The sequence below is a fragment of the Carassius carassius genome, chromosome 39 (assembly GCF_963082965.1).
Source record: "Carassius carassius chromosome 39, fCarCar2.1, whole genome shotgun sequence".
Taxonomy (NCBI): domain Eukaryota; kingdom Metazoa; phylum Chordata; class Actinopteri; order Cypriniformes; family Cyprinidae; genus Carassius; species Carassius carassius.
This window is the reverse complement of record NC_081793.1, coordinates 11,752,597-11,772,045: the sequence shown is the minus strand read 5'-3', so window position 1 is coordinate 11,772,045 and position 19,449 is coordinate 11,752,597. Positions and strand designations below refer to the sequence as shown.

At 37.6% G+C, this 19,449-nt stretch overlaps 1 protein-coding gene across 1 annotated transcript in view; it reads right to left on the bottom strand.

Annotated features, from left to right (window-relative positions):
- Positions 1-241: 241 nt before the first annotated feature.
- Positions 242-19,449, bottom strand: part of svild (supervillin d) — a 75,234-nt gene continuing 56,026 nt past the window's right edge. Inside the window, exons 13-27 of the mRNA XM_059530692.1 lie at positions 15,939-16,094; positions 15,705-15,841; positions 12,866-13,013; positions 12,436-12,581; positions 12,153-12,328; positions 11,655-11,793; positions 11,280-11,577; positions 10,734-10,991; positions 10,426-10,633; positions 10,106-10,239; positions 9,626-9,781; positions 9,347-9,490; positions 2,859-2,971; positions 2,038-2,193; positions 242-1,748 (exon numbers count right to left, since the gene is read on the bottom strand). Coding sequence (XP_059386675.1) covers positions 1,662-1,748; positions 2,038-2,193; positions 2,859-2,971; positions 9,347-9,490; positions 9,626-9,781; positions 10,106-10,239; positions 10,426-10,633; positions 10,734-10,991; positions 11,280-11,577; positions 11,655-11,793; positions 12,153-12,328; positions 12,436-12,581; positions 12,866-13,013; positions 15,705-15,841; positions 15,939-16,094 — 2,456 coding nt within the window. The 3' untranslated portion in view covers positions 242-1,661. The remainder of the gene's footprint in view (positions 1,749-2,037; positions 2,194-2,858; positions 2,972-9,346; positions 9,491-9,625; positions 9,782-10,105; positions 10,240-10,425; positions 10,634-10,733; positions 10,992-11,279; positions 11,578-11,654; positions 11,794-12,152; positions 12,329-12,435; positions 12,582-12,865; positions 13,014-15,704; positions 15,842-15,938; positions 16,095-19,449) is intronic.

Here is a 19,449-nt window from a genome sequence, read left to right as displayed (position 1 = left end):
AGATTTTGCCATTACAGATATTTAGGTTGTTTTTGAAATGTATATTTAATAAATAAAATAAGCACATTAAAGAGTGCTGGCTATCTGTGCATTTTTGGTATTAAAAACAAATTTGAAGCACTAGATTCTTACACAGAGAGAGAGAGAGAATAAAACAATTGAGTTAAATATTGGAGTTATCTGGTAAATTGTCTTGCAATTTTTTATGAGAATGGACAAAGGAGCATGACATCTAGGGATATGAACTTGAATAGCATTTATTGTCAACCAAGAGCTGTTGTAGTATGTTTTGGTAGCACAATAATTCTGGTAATGGACAAACAATACACATTCATACCTTTGAGAATCCACATACAGTTATACACATTCTTATTAATTTGTTATCTGTAATGCTGACTGTATCACCACACAATACATTAGTCATACTCATTCCTGTGGCAGCAGAGCACTTAAAGTCACAATATGTAAGATTTGTTTTTATTAAAATGTAAAAAACAAAACAAAACAAAAAACACTAGAACAGTGTTATACATTTTGATGACTTGTGCACTTACATTATCCCAAATGTTTCAAAGAATGTTTAAATCCAGAGAAATAAGCAATTTTGTCTAGTAACACGGACTGTTGTCCAGTGTCAATGTGTCGCCTGCCAATGGTATCATAACCCCTCGATTTGTTTTGTAGAAAACATATGGAAACACCAAAGACGCTTTAATATGTTTTGCATTTTAATAGATCGCTGACGGCCGCACAGAGTAGCATTATAACAAAACTTTCAAACGTATCTAGTATGATAAAACAGCGCTGCTTTTCCCCCCCACAAATGCATGACCGGAAGGAGCAGAAGCAGTCGATTGTGGCACAATAAAAGCTCTGCTTCTTTCGAGTCGTGTCACGCTCGTTCAGCAGCATCGTTTCGCTTCGACGTTTTTCAGCCTCACCCTGCTTCATTCTACTACGTTAATAAATCATTAGCTCATCCATGAACATGATTTTTGCCCAAATCCCGTCTGATTGCATCGGCTGTGGGAATGAAGACCATAACTCCCATGATTTCACACTCAGTCACGGCATCATCAAACTACGATACCTGGTCTGTTTATTTTGAATATGTGCCCTCTAGCGGCGAAAAATTACATTGTGCTTTTAATATTTGCACGATATGGCTTAAAAAGCTATTCACTTTACAATGTGAATCTTGCAGAGCTCCATGGCTGAGCTAAAGGCCTCTTTTTTTTCCTGACTGATAACATGAATCGTCCCTCTTAGTGTTTAATGCATTTTAATATGACAGTTTGGTAGCAACAGGGTTAAACAGGGTAAAATAAAATGATACACATTTAAAATTCAAGCTTGTGCATAGCAAAATAGATTTATGTCCACATGCTTCACACAATTCCCTAAACATTTGCATTTTGCAAAAGCCTAGATGTGTCGATACTTAAATTGTGTAGAAAAGTCTTGTAACCAAAAGCTACTAATGTATGAAACTGCTACAGCCATTGGTGGGTTCCTTTTTTTAAGATATTTAACTGTACATATTGTTAATGTACATACATAAAAAAAAAGATTTGCTTAAAAAGCACAAAGAAAAGCCATATTTTTCCTTAGTAATTACTTAAAGTGAATATACAACAGATTGCAGACAAAGTTTCTTTAATTTAAAAGAATCCTTTGCTCTTTTTCAGATTCAGCTGTTTCCAGTTTGGGAGGGCATTAAATTCATCCCTCGTCATCTCCAGAACAATCTGCAAAACAAATACAATATGTCAACATCATCCTAACTATTATTTTATATATATATATTTATTAACATAGATCTGCTAACATCATCAGTTTGCAGAAAATTAAAGGCTAATATAACTTGCAGACAAAAAAGCCACACTGGAAAACTATTAAACCAATGTGAGCATTTGCTGATATTTGCTTATACACTTTATTTGATAACCATTTTAAACTATTGACACTTATGGTCGATTCTGAAAGAGTTTTGCTTAGTAAATGGCATGTGTGAACATCTTTAGGTGAAGTTGTTACCTGGAAGTCTTTATCTGACAAGTAGCACTCAAGGTGCAAAGGGTCCACTCCCTCTGGCAGAGGTTTGGATGTGAGCTCCTCAATTGTGTACTGCTGCCTTCTGAGTTTAGACAGAGCGTCTTTAACCAGGATCACTTTATTCCGTGCTCCTTCAACCTGCACAAACATTCAAACATACAGTTTTATCATATATGGGCTTCAATATTAATGATTTGGGCTGTATTGAAATCGACCACCAACTATTCAGATATTAGTCATATACCGTATGAGAGTGCTTATATGAAAATGCAGAAGTTTAATCTGTAGTTTTAACAAAAGCCCTGGAGTTTTATTTGTCAGCGAAATTCCACTGGAGGATGCAAAAATCACAAGCTGCATTATCTGATGGCTTTTGTTGACAAATAAATGGATATATCTGGGTGCAGGTAGCATGGAAAAATACACATTGTTAATTTACATAAATTATTACAATTGTAACAATATAAATCTGGTTGAAAATGTACAAACATATCCTTTAATAAGCACTTTGAAGTTAGTAATAATTCAATGTCAGGATACGAGTTTCACTTTTATACTAAATATGGTATGTTTAAGAGCCGTGCAAAGGAAAGTCACTGAGTAAATCGAGACAGACTGGTTTAAAAAGAAAAACTACTCTCTGCCTATATTTCTGAAGCTGACTTTTAAATATATATGTACAGTTCTATGTTTTGGCAATACTTTTTTTGACAGTACAAATATTATAACATTTATTATTATGATTATTATTATTTAAGATTTATGACTATGGTATTATAAAAGCTATGGGTGAGGTACTATACCTGCACTTTAATATTTGGGTCTTTCTCCCAATAAGGGAAGATGTTGGTAAAGGTGAGTGGCTCTGCACCAAGCAGGATCAGGTAGGCCTGAGGAGGCCGTCTGGAGTTCTTCTCTGAAAAACAAACACAAGTCAGTCAATATACACAGCAAAGCAATTAAATATGCACAAAGCGGTAGGTTTACACTCTTTCCTTCGATTATGCTTAAATGTCAAAAAAATATCTATCTATCTATCTATCTATAAAATCGAAATAATTATCTAAAATAATTAATAACTTTAATTAAATAAATTTGGCTGAAATTACCCACAAAGGACAATATAAAGCCATTATTGTGTTATCTTAAGAAAGTTTTTTCCCCCTCATTTTCTTTTTAAATTTTAATAACATTTTTGGTTGAACCATCCCTTTAATTAGTTTTATTTAATAATATGGATGTTTTTAAATTAATATATAAATATGAAAAATGAAAAAAGAAACATTGAAATTATACTAAATTTTTTAAATAAGAAACTAAAACTGCCAGTAGGTGCAGGTAAATGCAGGGATGGGTATTTGAAAATTTTAAATACCTTTTTGCATTTTAATACATTTAATCTAAGTATTTTTGTATTTTCAATATACATAAGGTACTTTTAAGATTTTCAACGGTCGCTTTGTCGCGTCCAGTATAGATAGACTTTATCTGTTGCTGTCGCATCCGGGTGTAATAGAGGCAGAAATCTCAGTGTATTTGTCTGTTTGCATTTTTATTATGTCAAGAACCATTCATCTAATCAACTTCATGCATGGCAGGTGAGCATTGCTGCAGGTTGATTTTCGGCGGATGTGCTGTGCTTGTGCAGCCGCGGTGGTCTTCATTTCGTAGGGTGAAACGTCTCTCTCACTCCGCAGCAGAGTCTGTGAGAAGCAACAACTTCCGCGCGCTCTGATACCAGAAACATAACATAGGCTAGCATATAAAATAAAAATAATAAAAAAAATAACTGGAGAGTTTCAAAGTGGCTTAAGCTATTTTGTGTAAACTTTTTCCCCTATAGCCTATCACATGCCAAACTAATAACATTGTAAGCATTACATCTTTAATTGCTGCTTTCTGCTGTGAAAATTTTGTTTGTGATGAAAATAACAGTATATTTTTGTCAGTTTTTTTTTATCTGAACAGATCGATTAACTTCAAGATTTCAAAATCAGAGGCATGCTGATAACATATAGCATGCTGATAACATAATAATGTGTGAATGTTGCATTTCTCTCGTCGGAGAGAGCCAGCACTGTGAATATAATCAAAACAACAGTCGTATATAAACCGGTTCAGCAAGTGAAAGCCTCTGTCCATATGAAAGAGCAATTCACACTTTTATCTCGACCCCCACATCCATGAATAACTCCCCAAAACCCAACCCCCTCCAGCCGAACAGAATTCGGTCTGTGTTTTGGCTCTGAGGAACGGTGTATTACTGGGCTGAAACATGCTTTCACTCAGAAGTAGGCTACTCTTTGTATTCATAATTTTCTCGCAGCCCATATTATTATTTTCACAAGACCATAATGATAATAACGAATCATCAATTAATAATTAATCATTATTTTACGAAAATCATTGTTATTTGTGATCGTGGATGTTTGATGGAGGCTTTAAGACCAAGCGGAATCCCCTGTTCCCGCCTCACAGCGCACGGGTCTCGAGGCTTCACTGTCTGTGGTTTGACTTTACTGAATCAGATTGAGGCGAATACAACTTATTGATCATGAGCCCAGGGCCAGCGCAAGCTCAAATGCCGCTATAGGCAGAGCACGATTGTGCCGCCCCCTCACATTCACAATTAGGGATCCTTAAGATGCATGTAAAAAAAATTTTTTAATCTATGAAATTACACTAAAATAAAAACGTGCAAGCATGTTTTCAGAGTTTTTAATTTTTTCATTCTGCAAAAAGGTGAAAAGGGTAGCCTACACAATGCAACAGCTAAGTATAAATTCTGTTTTATAGGCTAATAGATAGCCTAGTGTACAGAATAAAACTAAACATGTGCACTCAACTTTTTAGCTCACAAAACTGGAGTTTTCGATTGTTTTCTTGACTGATACACACATTCACACACCTTCATTTCAGAAGCATGCGCGTCGGGCTTTCGCAGCGGCAAACGCTTTGATTGCGTCCTCGAGTTTAACTTGTACTTCGGAGATCATTTTTATCAGTTTAAGCTTTGAGAAACTGCGTTCTCCATAGCTCACAGTGACAGTGAGAGTGAGAAGCACTCTCAATGCTACAAAAACATTTGGAAAATTGTTTTCCATCCCTTTTTCACAGATGAATTTAAGCGCATCCAGTGGTTTAGATCCAGCAACCAGGCATCTGCCCAAAGCAGTCAGCTCTTCAAACAATTCATGCCCATCAACATCTCGCGAGTCTCTGCGATTGTAACTCCTGTGTTATACTTTCCGCATGAGCAATCCGGATGCAGACTCGGCCAGCGCGGACGCAGACTTCTTCAATTTATACTTCTGAATGCGCAGGCTAATGGTCCGCTCTGCAATTGCCCATAATTATTGCACATCTGACTGTCTTTATATTATTTTACTCACGGATTGCACAGGTTCGAGTAGCAATGAGCTTCTTCACTATGCCTGCACATGTGCAATTTTGCTTTTGAAGCCTACTGACCACACGCACCTGTCCGCGCGGTCGTCTGCTCATGAGCCTCGGCACACACTCTCCAATGACGATAAGGATTGTTACATAGTGTATGGTGTTTCCATTTATCTGAACTTCTTCAAGTGAGTTGCGGGGCAAAAAAAAAAAAAAAAAAAAACAGCACTTCTCCTTCAATACTGAAACTGCGACTATTCACAGTTTGTACATGTTCATTCGCTGGCATTTTTTGAATTTCTTTTTTTTTTCCCATAAAAAACTAATGTGTTCATTCTGATGCGCAATTTTACCTTAAAGGCAATTTACCTAATGGCTGTTGATGACTATTTGAATTGAATTCTGCCAAAGTGCACGCTTGTATGTGTTCGTTAAATGCTTATGCCAGTGCTCATGTCTGAAAATAATATATGAAGAAAAAAAAAATCACATAAAAACATTAGGATATAGCTTATATTTCATTAGTAGCATAATTTTTTTTTAATTGATGTAAATAATAAAATTTTAGAAAATTAAAAAAAAAAAAAAATTTTATTCAGCATGTGGTTCGGGCCTCATTTGAATTCGTCACGGGCTACGGGTAGAGAACCACTGCTTATTTTCAAACATTTTTAAATCGTCCACAGCGGAGTTTTGCGGGAGGCTGATCTGCGCCAGATCGCGTGAAGTGAATGTAATGAACAAAGTCATTGTCAGATGCAATGAAAAAAAAAAAAAAAAACATGGATAACCTAGATTAGTCCCAGGCTCTGTTCTGAAGTAAAATAATTATAATTACTGTTAACCATGGGTAGGCTAACACATTTTTTAACACATTTTAACGGATTAATCGCCTATTTTCATTTGCTGAATGTTTTCTTTATTTTTTAAACACGCTAAAAATTAAATAAAGTTTGTCAGAGGAAAAAAAATATGAGTCGTGTTTAGGTTTCTTTTTAACGGATCAATCACCTATTTTCGTTTGCTGCATGTTTTTTTTAAACACGCTAAAAAATAAATCAGAAAAAAATCGGAAAAAAATAGGCTATAAGAAAATATTTTACAACAAATCCTTTAAATTTAACAAATTTATCAGAACAAAACAATAATTAAAAATATATAATTCTAATGGATAAATATAATTGCAGTATATAATCATGTAATAAAACAAACAAAAAAAAAAAAATAATAATAATTTAAAGCTAAGCATAAGGTAAGGTTTGGCTTTCTCAATCGGGAGAAATCAAACGTTTCCATATTTGTGATGTTGCCCATTTGAAGCTTAACTATTATTCATGAGGTAAATAGGCTGTGTGCGTTTCAGTATCGAGCAAAAAAAAAAAATCATAATTAACAATGTCAAAGTGCTCACGCCGAATGTCTGGTGAACGACTGCTGTTTCCAGTGAATATGTGCGCGAGGCACCAGCACGCTCAAACAGCTGAAACAAATAATACTTAATTTTTGGTCACACATAAGGCATAATTCAAAAATGCTGGTAGTTTGAAAAATCAAGAATAATAACAGACTTAATACTAATTATTGCTAAATGCTGGACCGTTCCCATTTCGCTCTGCATATGGAACCTGAAGATTTTTTTAAACCAAGAATGAACCGAAATGAAAATGAAATTAAAACATTTAGCTTATATATATATATATATATATATATATATATATATATATAGGCCTTATATTTATTTACTGTTTAATAAAAATAGCATGCATATGATCCTTTGTGTTAAGGTCTTCTTTTAATTTTTGTTTAGTAGACTGTAGCCTAAGACTATCCTACATTTTAAAAATTAACAAATTGTAAAAAAAAATATGTTTTTTTTTTAAATGTTACAATGTTATATCATAATGTTATTGTTGTTTTACTTCCTTCTTTTATCTCATTTTACAGTTACATTCATTTCGCAATCCGTCCCTTTGCGCCACCTGTCGGTAGTTTCGCGAATGATTTTAACACGCGACTGAATTACAGTTACCACCGCGGCGGTACACACGGCGGTAAGCCCCAGATAAGATGGCCACCTACTGTGTATATATATATACACACACACACACACACATTCATATATACAGAACATACAGAATATATATATTAGGGCTGCACGATTAATCACATGCGATTGTCATGCGTGTCTCATCAGTTAAGCTGGTTCTGTGATAAGTGTAAATGTCCATCACCTGCACTTAATATACAGAGCCGTAGTTTGCTGACAAGCTACGCAATATCGCGTTCACAACCGCATGCGTTTCATCTGCGATTATGAATGCGTTATTGCATAGCTTGTCAAAAAAATTAAATAAATAAATAAATCCCATTAACCTCTGCATCCTTTAATCCTCTTTCTTCTCTTGCCTCACCTGACAAGAAGTAACATTAAAAAGATATGTGCAAACCATGTTTTCCATAAATTACATTTATACATCCCATATATTTTTATTTCCAACATATTTTACATATTAAAATGTTCATGTGTAAGATTCATATTAAAACTCATATGTTTTCTCATTTTTTTCCAAACCGGACAAACGCCAGTCTCCCTTTTTTGCAGAATGCGATATATCCTCTCAACCAATCACAGCGCACCATTCCAAGCACTAGTCTAGACAGTAATGGCGGTGCTTTGAATACACTCGGTATCCTAGTTTGCCTCATATACTTGGTACTTTGTGATCAACAAACAAGGGCTGCACGATAAATTGCATGTGATTGTCATGCGCATCTCGTCAGTAAAGCTGATTCTGTTATTAATAGTACCAGTAAATCTCCATCACGCGTTTTCAGATAGAAATTATTCAGATGCATTTAATATACAGAGCCATAGATCACTCACAAGCTGCGCTATATCGTGTTCATTAGATGAATCACATTCAATTATGAACGCCATACTGCGTAGCTTGTCAGTTTTTTCATTAATGCCATTTATGTTATTGATACAGCGTATAGCACTAGTCAACTAAATGAATGTAACATGGCAAAGATGTTGAGTGTAATATAAATGCCATTTTTGAATTTCTGTGGTCTAATGTGATGTTGTTCATGTTCTTGTTCATGATTAAATTTTATTTTATTGCTGTAATTAATTGATAGCCTTAACAAGATGACCCGCTGAATTCATTTTGGAAGTGATGACTGATGAATCTATTTTTAGTCCAGTGCCTGTACCGTATTTTTCAGACTATAAGTTGCACCTAAGTATAAGTCGCATCAGTCCAAAAATACGCCATGACAAGGAAAAAAACATATATAAGTCGCACTGGACTATAAGTCGCATTTATTTAGAACCAAGAATCAAGAGAAAACATTATCGTCTACAGCCGCGAGAGGGCACTCTATGCTGCACAGTTGTAGACTACAGGAGTACTGAGCAGTATAGAGCGCCCTCTCGCGGCTGTAGACGATAATGTTTTCTCTTGGTTCATGTCAAATTAATTTTGATAAATAAGTCGCACCTGACTATAAATCGCAGGACCAGCCAAACTATGAAAAAAAGTGGCACTTACAGTCTGGAAAATACGGTATATAAGATCAGTATTGACCAAGTTCAGAGGCTGTCTTATGTGGATCAACTTACTATTTTGTTTATTTTCATCAGTAAAATAACTTTCATATTGATTCAATGGATTTATTGCATTTTGAGAAAAAAAGTATAATAAAACCTGAATTAAAATGTCTTAATGTTATTATAACCTAAATATGCTATGTGAAAGTTTGAAACAGAAAATATTGGTTTTCATTTTGCCACTTTCTTAGTAAAGAAAGCATTTTTACTCAAAAATAATCTAAATGGATTTATTCGAACCAAACTCTTAATAAATTACTTTATGTATGGGTATATCCTAACCTTGGCAGTACTGTAGTGTTGTCTCCATGGCACACTTCCTCTCATTGTCCCAGCGGATCTTAGCCGAGCCAGTACATTCTGTATCTTCTGGCTGCTGTCCTTGCCACAGGTACACTTCCATCCTGTTATCCACCAAGAACAGGGCTACAGAGAACAAGAAAGATAGAGAAACAATATAAACTTTTGACACTGTATAATGTGAAACACATGATACAATATCAATATCAATTCACATTATAAGAACCCATGATTACAGTCACATGTAATGAAATTATATACCAGGCTGAGGGGCTGAATACAAGCTCTCCTGCAGGAACGGCATGGCCATGACAGTTCCTATCACCTGGGCGGGCCCAAACAGTTCCTCTGCCTGAAAAGTCCCACCGCTGGCACTCAGACGGAAAAGACATGGTGTGAAATTATACTTCCCTGGATCTACAAGCAAACAGAGAATTTTATATTTGTAAACATAAATGAATCAGATCAAAATCACACAAGCTCATGGGCTCCGCTTCAAAACGTAGTAGGCTGCCTACACTGCCAGCATGTTAAGGCATCACAGCCACAAAAAAATTGCACAGTGTTGCTTATTGGTGCACAATAGAGTGCTTAAAATACGCTTCTTAGGTTTCATTTCAGATACAGCCTTCCTCTGTCAGCAGTAGATGGCTCACTAGATTAGGAACAAAGCCATGGCATTGAAAATGTATGCTATAATAACAATTTAACATCAAGAACAAAGAAACAGATTGTTTGTACCTTGCAGCATGCAGTCATAGGCTTTCCTGTCCTGCTTGCCAAGAGCATCCCAGAATTCCTTGGGCTCAGTTCCTTCCTCTATTTCATGCACTTTCAAACTGCTGTTACTGTTCAAACCCAGCTCACAAGGACAACTGTAATATGCATTTATACACAAATCACCATAAGGTTATAATTTCTGTAAAGAAATTAGAGCTGTTATGGTGATTTACTACTAATCATGGGACCGGCTTTACTGACGAGATGCACATGACAATAGCATACGATTAATTGCACAGCCTTCAAAGAAAGTGTGTGTCTGTATGGATAAATCTGCTCACGTTTGAGTGAGGCGCTCCACTGTCCTCTTGCCCACTTTTCGGGCACCTGGATGAGACTTACAGCCGTGCCACAGGTAGAGCTGTCCCTTCTGTACCCCCAGCAGTAGCAAACTAGCACGAGAGCGCAGACTGGCACAACAGCACTCTACTTCAACCAGCAAGCCTTCCATCTCTGTCTCTCCACGCACACAGAATAAACGCCAGTCTCCTGACAGGAAAACCACATTAAAATCACACATACACATGCAATTGTTTTAATTATAAAAGAGGTCTGGTGAATTTTGCTGATTGTTGTCTTCAGTTATTACCCGTGTTTTTGGAGCTATCATCCCTGGAGCCCCGGTGGATGACTAGCCCTCCCTGGAATAGTTGGAGGAAGCAGGGTGGTTCTTTTCCCTGTGTGACCAGCACTTGCACCCCCCTGTGGTTGCCCAGCTCTACCGTCATAAGGGCAGATGTGCCACGCCCACTGACACTAGAGTGATGTCCCTGCCAAAAGAAACATGCTGTGCGTTCCCTGCCTGGGCCAGCTGTACTCATTTCACCAGGCTTTTGTCTCTTACCCACTGTGAACACATACAATAAAATATTTATCACTTTATTCAGCCATTTTCACAGTTGATACATTTGCTGAGTCCAAAATGAATGTGATTATCAACTTTACCTAGCTGGTCTGTTTTCATCATAAAAAATCAAAATGATATGCATATATATATATATAAAAATCACAAAGGAAAAAAAACAAAAACAATGAACTGTTAAATATTAAAGTAAGTCTATTATGTTCACCAAGGCAGTATTAATTATTGCCTTAAATATAGTAAAACGGCAATTAAGTACCATGCCTTACTCACCAACATTAGTGACAGAGTATTTCCAGCGAATGACATAGGTATCCCCTTCATGCAGTTGACCCACGCTCTCTGCCGGTATCTCGAAGTCATCAAACTCACGTATGTGCCATGCATCCACAGCTAAGGTGGCCAGCTCAGCCTGCCGCCCATCCTCAGACAGGACCAATCCATAACCTCTCTGCACATCCACACCCTCCAGCACCATCTTCACAGGGCCTGGGGCTCCTGCCAACATCTCTATAACATCACACGGCTTCAGCTCTGAGTCACTGGTGGGAAGGAGCTGACTGACTGGACTCTGGAGGAAAAATTGAGAAATTTTACATAGCAAGACACTCGAAAAGGTTTCCAACCTTCTTCTGTCCTATGTGTTACCTTCACTTCCTCCACCACTGGTTCATCCTTGGGGGGCTTCCTCTCTGCCCAGTCTAAAAACTTCTCTTTGAACAGAGCAGTTTCATTGTGTTCTGATAGCCGGCCAAACAGGGCCCAGCTCGGCCTGCCCTCACTTTTTCTGCTCACAAACAATGACACAAAAAAGAAAGAAAAGGAGTATGATTCTCATGAGAGTTGGTTCAAGTAACAGTTATTGAAAAACACAAAACAAAATAAAAACAATACTTCACCAGTAATATGCTATAATCAAGTTAAACCACTTGGTGACAGTATTGTGATATTGTTATATATCAGTCTGTTTGAGAGGAAGTTACATTTGTCCTGGTTTCATGGCTGTACTTTAGAGTTTTTGAGAGCTTAATTCAACCACTCTTCTGAAGCTCAGGACATCACATACAAATTCATTATCCGTTAAGATGGGTCCTACAAGAGAGAACAACGCCAACAGAGAACATAGTCAGTGGAGAGGTCACTCACTTAGGGGTGTCTTTATTAGCTGAGGAGGGGTCAAGAGGGTTGACCCTGCAAGTGCTGTAGTCATATGCTCCACTCCAGATCTGTTTGCCCAACTGTACTGCCACCTTCCTGTCACTCAAAGAAACATCCTTTCCTGTCCAGACATACACCTCGCTACCAAAGTCAAACACAAGCACCTGCCACATATACACCGAGTTAAGTTAGTAATATAATGGGATCAAGTACAAGACACAAAAACATGCACACATTGAACATTCACAATAAGAGCCTATAAATGTCACACCTCTTTAGAGTTAAGGAGAGATACAGTAGGGATGGATGCGCAGGCCTCCTCATAAGGAATCAGCTTATCTTCCACAAGCCTGTAGACACAGTTTGATTCCACTACAGCATTTTCATACAGTTCATCTTCCTCTGGCTCCCCTGCACCTGGTAAAACACACACAAAGAAACATGTTTATATTAAAAAAAAATAAATAAATAAAAAAAAAACAAAAAAAAACTGACAAATATCTACAAATTGAAACTGGAGAAGCTTAAAATGAACTTGATGAGGACAAACTGAACTTGATTATGCGATATGAGTGAATTCTGGCCCTAGAGTCAATGGTATGCTTATACACAATAATGAATGAGTGTTTACAGTGAGTGAAATATTGTCATTTAAACACTGGTGCTCATTATACAAGGCCTGGCAGGTTATGTTCCTGTACCTCTGTAATCAACCTTTCCTCCCAGCAGACTCCAGAACTCTTTGGCTGAACGGTTGTCTGTGTTGATTCCCTCCTCCAGCACAGTGACCTGGGGAGCTTTGCAACCCAGATCTCTCTTTGTCTGGACGTACTGAGCCATCTCTGAGCCCTGACAAACACACATAAAAAACAACTTTAAATATGAGCACAATTTGCAATTCAACCTTATTTTTGACCACTTCTTTTTTATGGTTTATGTTTTTTTTATGTACAGGTGCATCTCAATATATTGGAATGTCATGGAAAAGTTCATTTATTTCAGCAATTTAACTCAAATTGTGAAACTTGTGTATTAAATATATTCAATGCACACAGACTGAAGTAGTTTAAGTCTTTGGTTCTTTTAATTGTGCTGATTTTGGCTCACATTTAACTAAAACCCACCAATTCATCTCAACAAATTAGAATACTTCATAAGACCAAAAAAATAAAAAAATAATACAAAAAATGAATACAACTTTTTTTTAGGTGAACTGTTGGCCTTCTGGAAAGTATGTTCATTTACTGTACATGTACTCGATACTTGGTAGGGGCTCCTTTTGCTTTAATTACTGCCTCAATTCGGCGTGGCATGGAGGTGATCAGTTTGTGGCACTGCTGAGGTGGTATGGAAGCCCAGGGTTCTTTGACAGTGGCCTTCAGCTCATCTGCATTTTTTGGTCTGTTGTTTCTCATTTTCCTCTTGACAATACCCCATTGATTCTCTATGGAATTCAGGTCTGGTTAGTTTCCTGGCCAGTCAAGCACACCAACACCATGGTCATTTAACCAACTTTTGGCAGTGTGGGCAGGTGCCAAATCCTGCTGGAAAATGAAATCAGCATCTTCAAAAAGCTGGTCAGCAGATGGAAGCATGAAGTGCTCTAAAATTTCTTGGTAAACGGGAGCAGTGACTTTGGTTTTCAAAAAACACAATGGACCAACACCAGCAGATGACATTGCATCCAAAATCATCACAGGCTGTTGACACTTAATACTGTACTTCAAGCAACTTGGGCTATGAGCTTCTCCACCCTTCCTCCAGACTCTAGGACCTTGGTTTCCAAATGAAATACAAAACTCGTCTGAAAAGAGGACTATTGGACCACTGGGCAACGATCCAGTTCTTCTCCTTAGCCCAGGTAAGACGCCTCTGACGTTTTCTGTGATTCAGGAGTGGCTTAACAAGAGGAATACGACAACTGTACAACAATCTGTATGCCTTGACCCCAGCCTCAGTCCATTCCTTGTGAAGTTCACTCAAATTCTTGAATCGATTTTGCTTGATAGTCCTCATAAGGCTGTGGTTCTCTCAGTTGGTTGTGCATCTTTTTCTTCCACACTTTTTCCTTTCACTCAACTTTCTGTTAACATGCTGGGATACAGCACTCTCTGAACAGCCAGCTTCTTTGGCAATGAATGTTTGTGGCTTACCCTCCTTGTGAAGGGTGTCAATGATTGTCTTTTGGACAATTGTCAGATCAGCAGTCTTCCCCATGATTGTGTAGCCTAGTGAAACAAACTGACTACGTTTACATGCTGTTAAAATTCGGGTTATGGTCGGGTTAAGGTCACTATTTGGGTTTCTGAAACATTCGGGATAACCCGTTTACATGCGTGAGCAGAGAGAGTTACTCCTGTATTCATGGAATGTGTAATCAGTCGCCAATACCGATGTAAACGGCGACGCACGGTTAGCGTCTGGTCGTACGGACAACAAGACGCAATATGCGTCATTTCCGATTCTTCTTCCAGTATCCAAAGACAACAACAGCAGCAGCAGGCGGATAATGAATAGTTTGGGGCAGATAGCGATAGTCTTTGTTTGCGTTTTGGCGCTGGTACTGATCCACCAGCAGCACTTGACACTACTGTGCCTCTATACTGCACGCAGGGTCTCTACTCAAAAGACTAAGATTCCTTGCGAATAGAACATGTGCAGAACACACATTTTGATGGGGATATGCCGAAACGCGTTTACAAGACCAAATATTCAGGTTAGAAAAGGGGTACCCCCCAGGTATAATATCCCGGTTTTTAAAAACCGGGATATGAGCATATCCGGGTTTTTGCCGGTGTTTACATGGCCGTGCGCTACCGGGTTATTGCTAATATCCCGGTTTTGAACGGGTTATTGGCTGCATGTAAACGCAGTCACTGAGAGACCATTTTGAAGGCTTTTTGGACCTTTGCAGGTGTTTTGAGTTTATTGAGTTGATTAGCTGATTGGCATATCACCATATTCTAATTTGATGAGATAATGATTTGTTTTTGTTAAATGTGAGCCAAAATCATCACAATTAAAAGGACTAAAGATTTAAATACAGTGTTTGTTAATTAAAACAAGTAAAAACAATATTCGGTAAATTAATTAAAATCAAATATAAATATAAGATGAAAAACAAATAAAACTGAAACTTAAAAAAAAATACAAAAAAAAAAAAAATGTATGCTTTCTACCAGGGTTTAAAACCCTGCCCACACCACTTTTGCAGTGTTAACCCAACACTGCAGTGCCACCAGAAATATGTAAATAAAAATGTTAATTGGTGTTCAGAAACGTACAGTGTGAGACTTCATCTAATGAAAACCCAGGATAAACCCGGGTAAAGTGTGAAAAGTGTGAAACATGTAAAAAGCCCTGTAATAAATAAACCGAAGCACTAAAATTTCTTAAAGCTAAAAATAATAAAAAGAAAGCTAAATAAAAAATAAAAACATAAAAGCAAGCAAATATATATATATATATATATATATATATATATTAAAACTAAAATGAAAATAAGATGGAAATAAAAATAAAATAGTAAACTAAAAGTACCTTGGCTTTTTCGATTACATTGGCAAATTCTCCACTCCAGAAGAAGCAGTATTTGGGAGTGATGAGCAGATAGCAGTCACCACTGTTTAGAGAGCGGGCTGTGGGTTCAACCAGACGCACCTGAATATGCCTCCGCCCTGCATGAGAAGTCAAGTATTAAAAGAAGAACATACACATTTAGGATGTAAAAACTTGATTTGAACTGATATTTTGCATGAAAATTGACCACTTTACCTTTAATGTGGATGAGCATAAGCTTGTGGAAAGGCACAGCGCTGTTGTTGGTCACCACCTCAGTGGACTTCACGCTCCTCAGATTGACTTTCTTGAAGTTTTCCTTGCTGGCCAGACCTGCCAGGGCAGCGTCTGCCAAATTTGAGTGCTTGGCCACTGTATACATACAGTAGATACATTTATAATTAAATAAGTGTTTATTTTTGCTACATCACCATTTTAATTGCTACTTCAATAGTGAAGACAGGAATGTGCAACAAATTAAGCAGCATGGTGGCGCTGCTCTGCAAGCGGACCGGGCGTGTATGCTGGTATTTTATATCTATTTTTTTTTTACTAGCTTTATTAGTTTTTCTTTAGTTTTTCTTTAGTTTTATTCAGTTTGTTTTATTAGTCTTTTTGTGATTGTGAGAGCAATATGTTATGGAACTTACTGGCAATGTGCGCAGGACGCTGCGTCTGTAGATAACTTTCACCATGTGCTTGCTAACAACTGGAATGGGTGCCTCTGACTCTCTTCGAATCACTTATACCAGAGATATGTTTCTGTCACTCGGTTATGCAAATCTTTCTTCCACTGTAGATCTGCCTGAAGCTATTAAACTACGGCCAGAGAGATACAGAAGACTGCAGAGGAGAGGCAGATGAGGGGTAGGTAAGACAGCAACTCCGACGGACGAAGAATCGTCCACCTCAACCCTACATGATACTGTGTTAATGTCAGGTCACTTCGTAATAAAATGAAAGAGCTTCAGACTAACATCACAGGCTACTTTGAGTTTCAGGATTTCAGTCTAATGGTGTTCACAGAAACGTCTGGAAACTTCTCTCATCCGCGCTGATAGGCCAGAATCATACGATATGTGATTAACCGATGGTGCACACAATACACATTAAGAGATACAGTCTGTAACGAAAATGCTGAACTTCTATGCGTTAGTGTAAGATGATTTTATCTCCCTAGGGAGTCCGGGAACGTTGTTATTTGTGCTGTGTATATTCCTCCAAGTGGGAATGCAGCAAGAGCTGTTTCCCTCATCACCAACTGTGTCCATCATCAGCTGCAGTGAACTCCAAATGCCCGTTTTTATTTTGGGTGATTTTAATCACTTTAAATTGGAACATTTGCTTCGAGGCTCTGGACAATATGTCAATTGTAAAGAACGTGTCAACAAGATTTTGGACAAATGTTATGGCAACATCAAAAATGCCTTTACTGCCAAACCTGAGCCATTTCTAGCAAACTCGGTCCACAATACCATGAAACTAATTCCAACCTATAAGACTATGCTTAAGCAAAACAAAACACAGATCAAGCCTGTGTGGTCAGAAGACAGTAAAGAAAAACTTAAAAGGATGTTTCGCTTGCACTGACTGGAGCATCCTCCACAGTTCAAACATAGATGATGAGTCAATAACGAGCTTTATCCTTTTTTTGGTTAGAAAATGTGGTGGAAAGTCACGTGACTTGCTCATGAACCTAGTCGCACTTTAGTAGAGCTCCCTTTTTGCTGAGTGTTTCGTTTTATTTTAAGTTTTATTAATTAATAATACTTTACCAGATGGCTCACAATCTGAAACGGCAGGAGTTTAAACGGCTTCTCAGTTTAAAAAGAAATCCAAGCCACCGACCACGGGCGATATGGTGGATAAGATGGTGAACACTGTGGCGCACTTTGAGGACATTCTCAGAACTAAGTTGATAGCGATGTGGAATGTGTTTGTTTCTCACATGTCAGTTGTTCAGTCACTATGCTCTAAATTGGATCTTCTTACAGGGGAGATGAGAGAACAAAAGAAAGTTGTCGCAGATCACGATAGGCGAGTAGCCGCACTCAAGCAACAGGTTGTGGACTTACAGGATCGCAATAGGTGCAGCAATCTGCGTATGGTTGAATTGCCAGAAGGTTACGAAAAGGAATGACCCTGTGGGCTTTTTGAAAAGACTGCTACCAGCATGGCTGCCGTCTCTGGCAGGCAAAGAGATTGAAGTGGAGCAAGCGCATCGCGTGTACACAAGGCTCTCCTCAGAATTGAAGAAATCTTTGAAGAAAGATTGATATAGTGTTAGTTCAAGAATCCCATTTGAAAGAGGAGGATGGATGGAGGATACTTTTTTTTTCTTTTGTCAACCTATCTCTTGAAATTTTTGGATTTTAAAATTGTATTGGGTGCAGATACAAATTCTATAATGTCACATATCCTAGATAGATCTGGACCAAATTAATCACACTCTCAAGCTTTTTATTGACAAACCTCGGCAATGTCTAACCTCATCCTCATTGCTGGATACTTGGCATTTATTAAATCCTTCAGTCTTTCACCTTTTCCTCTGCTACTCATAAATCCTATTCGTGAATAGACTGTATTTTAATTTCTGCTTTATCTTCAGCTGTTCGTGATGCCAATATCTGTTCCTTATTTTTTCCGGATCATGTTTAAATCAGAAATAAATTTGCTGAGTTCAATGAAATGAACCAAGGTTCTGTGAATGATCTGCGAACACTCTAGTCACCAAAATCTGACTAGAGATGATCAGCGTTATTTCTCAGACAATACACTCAGCAAAATCATGGAGGTTAGGAACTTAATTCATTACTGAGGTCAAGGGCAGAATTCCTTATTCAGAGATCTAGGCAGAATTACTAATTTCAAGGAAGTAGACCAAGGCACCTTTTAGCTTAAAGTTTGCTAATATTTCAGCAGTGAAATCCCAATCTGGGCTCATTATGACAGACCCAAAAGACATTAATATCGCCCTCCACACTTTTTATTCTTCCCTCTATACTTCTACTGATGGTGACCCCTGACTCTTTTGCATCCTTGATTTACCTAGGCTGTGAAATGCAGATTCGGATTACCTGGCAGAACCGATCACTCTTCAGGAGCGTGAGTCAGCAATCCGATTTATAAACAAGGGGAAATCCCCAGGCATAGATAATATTCCAATTGAATTGTGTACTACTTTTTGGTCGGATTTATGTTAGATATGAGATATTTTTCAGTAACTCAATAATCATTTCACCCTTCTATTAATATAGCTGTTATTTTTCTTTTGTTAAAGATCCGACTTCCTGTTATAGTTACCGGACATTTATTTATTTTTTTTATGGGGACTAATGTTAAATTATATGCTAAAGTACTATCTCGCCGTCTAGAGAAATTTATGAACAGGATATTTAATAATGACCAAAAAAGGATTAATCAAATCTCGCTCAGCTTCTGATAACTTCAACTAATTCAACTAAAAGTTTGTCCTCCCCTTGTGCAGTATTATCTCTAGATGCAAAGAAAGCTTTTGACCAGATAGAATAGAACAATTTATGTGTGGTTCTACAGCATCTGGGTCTAGGATCGAGTTTCATAAATATGATAAAAGTTCTGTATGCCAATCCATCAGCCTCTGTTCTCACAGGTTCTGTTTGCTCTAACCCATTCTTCATACATCGGTACTTGTCAGGGTTGCCCGCTTTCTCCTCTGTTATTTGCCCTATCCTTGGAACCCTTAGCT